The following is a 4042-nucleotide window of genomic DNA, read 5'->3' as shown; positions in this document are numbered from 1 at the left end:
CAGATTTGTGCTGTGTGAAAAAAGTAAGTGAATTGGGTTGTATCTGTTTGTGGAGAGCCGACCTGTCTATGTGACATTCCCCTCCTAAATGTTGTGCCCTGTCATCTTTATATGCTCTGGGTGTTCATCTGGTCCATCTGGCGCGCATAGGCTCCGAAGTTGTAGTCCTCTTTCACTCGCCCAACCGAAGGCAGTTACTCGGACGAAAGAACTTGAGCTTCTCAACAAGGAAAGTTACAAAAGGCTTTCTTTTAAAATCCGCCAGCTCATTTACATGCTCTAAGAATGGTTGCTGAATGCATAATCTTTTGCATTTAGGATCCTGTAATCCGAGCGCTCTCTCTGATGCAGCGCTCTCCCCCATTCCCATATGAACAATTAACTTGTAATCTGCACAAACATACATTCTGTGCTGCCTATCTGATCAGGACTACGCAGTGCTGCTGACAGGACCCAGGGGACTTGTGGAGCGCTTTGTCTTCCTTATGGACACGACGCAGCCTTCAGCCTCAGCTGCCTCGATACACAGCACACAGCACACAGCATAATGTTATTCACAATATCACCACAAGTTCGACGCATTTAATTCGAATAATCAATGGACAAATCACATTGATCTAGGTTCAATCATTCAATCAATCAATGATAATACTACGATAATAATACGATTTTAGACATTTAGGCGTATTATGTAGGTGCATTTAATTTCATACTGTTTGAAGAGATTGGTCGATATAATGTTATAGGTTTCCATTACCGGGTTGTTTCGGGTCTTTTTTATATATGTTCTTTATTGTATTTATTGTAACCTATGTGTTGTAGGCCTACTTAACAGTTAAAATATGATATAGTTTAATATAATAGTCTAATCTTATATTATAATAATCAATAGAAATCGATTATTTAAACGCACCTGTGATAGTGATTTTAGAACCTAGCTATATAGCCTTTTGAAGTTGTCTGTCTTCATTCCCACCCTCTTCTGCCGTCTAATGTGTAGGCCTTATGTAGCCTATTAGATGTGGGTTTTGGTTTGCCTCCATAAGCTGCCAGAGTTTTCACCAAATGTGAACGTTATTATATTAATCTAACTTGGACGTAAAATATTCCTTCTTACAACAACCTTTTTAAGAAATGTAAGCAGGCTCGCTACTACAGCTACAACAGATTAATAACTGTCTAAATTCTGAAAGTCGCTCCTGTAGTGCTTTCAGATATAGGAACCTAATACACCAAACACAAAACAATGTTTTGTTTTTTTCAATGTGACATTTTTATTGAAATTTCATCCAGGAACACTGGGCAATAATAAATATTTCATTAATCATCAAGAATGTACAAAAATAAAGACAGTCTCTGGCACAACAAAATCTTTCCAGCAGAACAAACATGCTTGTAGTGGTTTTAACCAGAAGCCATGCTAAACGACTCCAATACAAATGCAAGTACAGCGCCACACATCTAGAATAAAACTATATCCATAATCCAATGAAATCGTCAAAAGACAATATTATATCGCTCTATGGCGAACTAATCACACATTCATTTAGTTATAGAGACAGCTATTTTACAATCCTTGTTACAAGGAATCAATGTCATTTTTCATTTCATCGAATTGGGCCAGTTTCAAAGTTCACACCTGCATGCGGATTTTTCCTTTCTGCCCATTACAGTTAGGATCAACAAGTCATTTTGTGCTTTCATTTCCGCGGATGCTGAAGACTCAGCCTCTGCGCGTCACACACACCTCAAAGCTCTGACAGGTTAACATACACATCGAGTTTTGTACAAGTCAGAAATATATGTACACACTTGTTAACGCATGTATGGGCATGCGTAATGGCCAACAAAAGGGTTACCTTTAAACTCGTCTATTTTTTTTGTGACGAAATCCTTGTTACAAGGAGGAGATAGGGATATTCTGATGGAAAACAAATAAACAGACAAACAACGCATGCACGACAGCACGTTCCCATAGTCCGTGCAGGTCTAAAAAAAAAAAAAAAAAAAAAAAGAGCACGGTAACACAGCTGTTAAAACGTCCGTATTTACTTCATAATTTCCTTCTCGCTAGACAGTCTCGTTAATCCCGTTGAGCTGATGGGAATATGGGGTGCTGATGGCACCTGGCAGATGGCGCAGGGGCATGGCAGGCCTGCCCAATGTTGGAAGCCACTGCCCAGCTGCAGAGGAGGTGTCGGGGCCGTCTTCATCAAAGAGTGCGGCGCCCTGATGGAGGTAAGTCCCGGTAAGGTCGTGGATAGCGTGGAGGAAGTGGAGGATGTCAGTGCGCTCCCTAGAAGCGGGTGCACGTGGTGAGCGGGGTTCCCCGCGTGGACGCCGGGGTGGCTTATCGTTCCGCAGTGAAACGCAGAGTGATGCCCGCCGTAAATCTCCCCCACCAGCCTCTTCATCTCGTCCAGGGAGCTCGTCAGCATCAGGATGTAGTTTCTGGCGAGAAGGAGCGTGGCGATTTTTGACAACTTCCTGACCGACGGGCCGTGCGCGTATGGCATGACTTCTCGCAGGCCGTCCATGGCCATGTTCAAGTCATGCATTCTTTTCCGCTCGCGTCCGTTGATTTTCAGTCGCAGGTCTTGGATCTCGTGCTCGCTCACCTGCTTCTTGAGCTTGTACTTGCTCCCGCCAGGTGATTTTTCCCCGTGCCTAGCGAGGTGCTCGCTCGTCATCTTATGCAGGAGCTCGTTCTGAGTCGAAGACACCGAGTTGAGGAGCCCGTCTGACAGGTGATGGTCGCGGAGATACATCCCATCTATATCGGGGGAGGAGGATCTACTGGAGCTCGAGTCGGAATGCATTTTATCACTTCGGTTTGGGTAGGAGGTCGCTTGCCGATCTGCCTCTAGTTTTAAGTCACGCAAACACACTATCACCTGATGTCGTTCTCCCTCTAGATTCTGTTTTTTTTTTAAAAGGGAAGTTATTACGAGTCGACGCACTCGCTCGCGGAGAGGTTTGTCGGCTTGCTCAAACTTCGAACGCGCCTCTTTGATCTCGTGGGTGCACCTCCTGTTCTGAGGCGAGGTAGCAGAGGGCGCGCATTTATAGTGCAGCCGCAGAGCTGACAGACAAAAGGAACCCCCTATTCATAATGCTCTGATTAGAATGACGTCCACATTATACGGGGCGGTGTGCTTTGACTGTCCCATTGACCAAAGGAGCATCTATTCATATTCATTGTAGTGCCACCGTGGGGGACACTTCAGTCCTGGATCCTCTGAAACCAAGGCAACTTGAAAACACTCCTCGGCTCTCTTGAAATAATACCGGGTCAGTTCAAAACAACTGTTTCTTCAGATGCACCTTGCGAATGCATTGTAACGCGGCCGGGACGCACGCTTAGCATGTTTTGGACGACCTGCATCCACGGTTAATTAGCTTAATGCCGTTTCACAATATGGTTGTTTGACACTGTAGACAGCATAAGTGTAGTTTCTATTGTTGCGAATTTGTTTTTAATTATTATTTTGTTATTTCGTTGTCATTTGATTATTTATATTTTTCCAATTAAACTTCAGAAAAATTAACATTTGAATTGTGATTTTCCGTTTGATAATACCTTTACCTTCGTTAAGAAAAATAATAACAACAAATAAGCAAACCATTGGTTTAAAAATGTGTTATCTGTGTGAGAAGGAAACTTTTTTCTATCTGATTTTAGCACCTGTCATCAGCCGTAACTTGTTTAAATTCCAGACAATTCTGTTTCCATAAATTAATATGTGCAAATGAATACACATAAAAATGTGCATACTAACATTATATCCATTTAAATTCGCATTTTTGTACTGCAGATTCAGATGAAAGGATCCAGCATTATTTGTTACAATAGGTTACTGGACTGGTGTAGCTTCCTTACTCACCGGCCCACAAAATGCAGTGCTTATCTAACATTTTATTTGCTGAAGTCCATCATAGAAATACCTGTATTACCTCTGCGAAGGAGATTATATTTTCGGAGCGGTTTGTATGTCTGTTTGTGAGCAGGATTACCCGAAACTCGGTGGAAGGTTGAAGCATG

At 42.6% G+C, this 4042-nt stretch overlaps 1 protein-coding gene across 1 annotated transcript; it reads right to left on the bottom strand.

Moving 5' to 3' along the window:
* Positions 1 to 2048: 2048 nt before the first annotated feature.
* Positions 2049 to 2819, bottom strand: olig3 (oligodendrocyte transcription factor 3; the record flags this gene model as incomplete). The annotated part of the gene is made up of 1 exon (XM_080848913.1): positions 2049 to 2819. One exon carries the CDS (start codon positions 2817 to 2819, stop codon positions 2049 to 2051), a length of 771 nt encoding a protein of 256 aa, XP_080705039.1.
* Between the last annotated feature and the right edge of the window lie 1223 nt (positions 2820 to 4042).

Source organism: Sprattus sprattus, assembly GCF_963457725.1.
Source record: "Sprattus sprattus genome assembly, chromosome: 12".
In the NCBI taxonomy this organism is placed as follows: domain Eukaryota; kingdom Metazoa; phylum Chordata; class Actinopteri; order Clupeiformes; family Clupeidae; genus Sprattus; species Sprattus sprattus.
The sequence above is the reverse complement of the archived record's forward strand: the minus strand, read 5'-3'. Positions and strand labels throughout refer to the sequence as shown.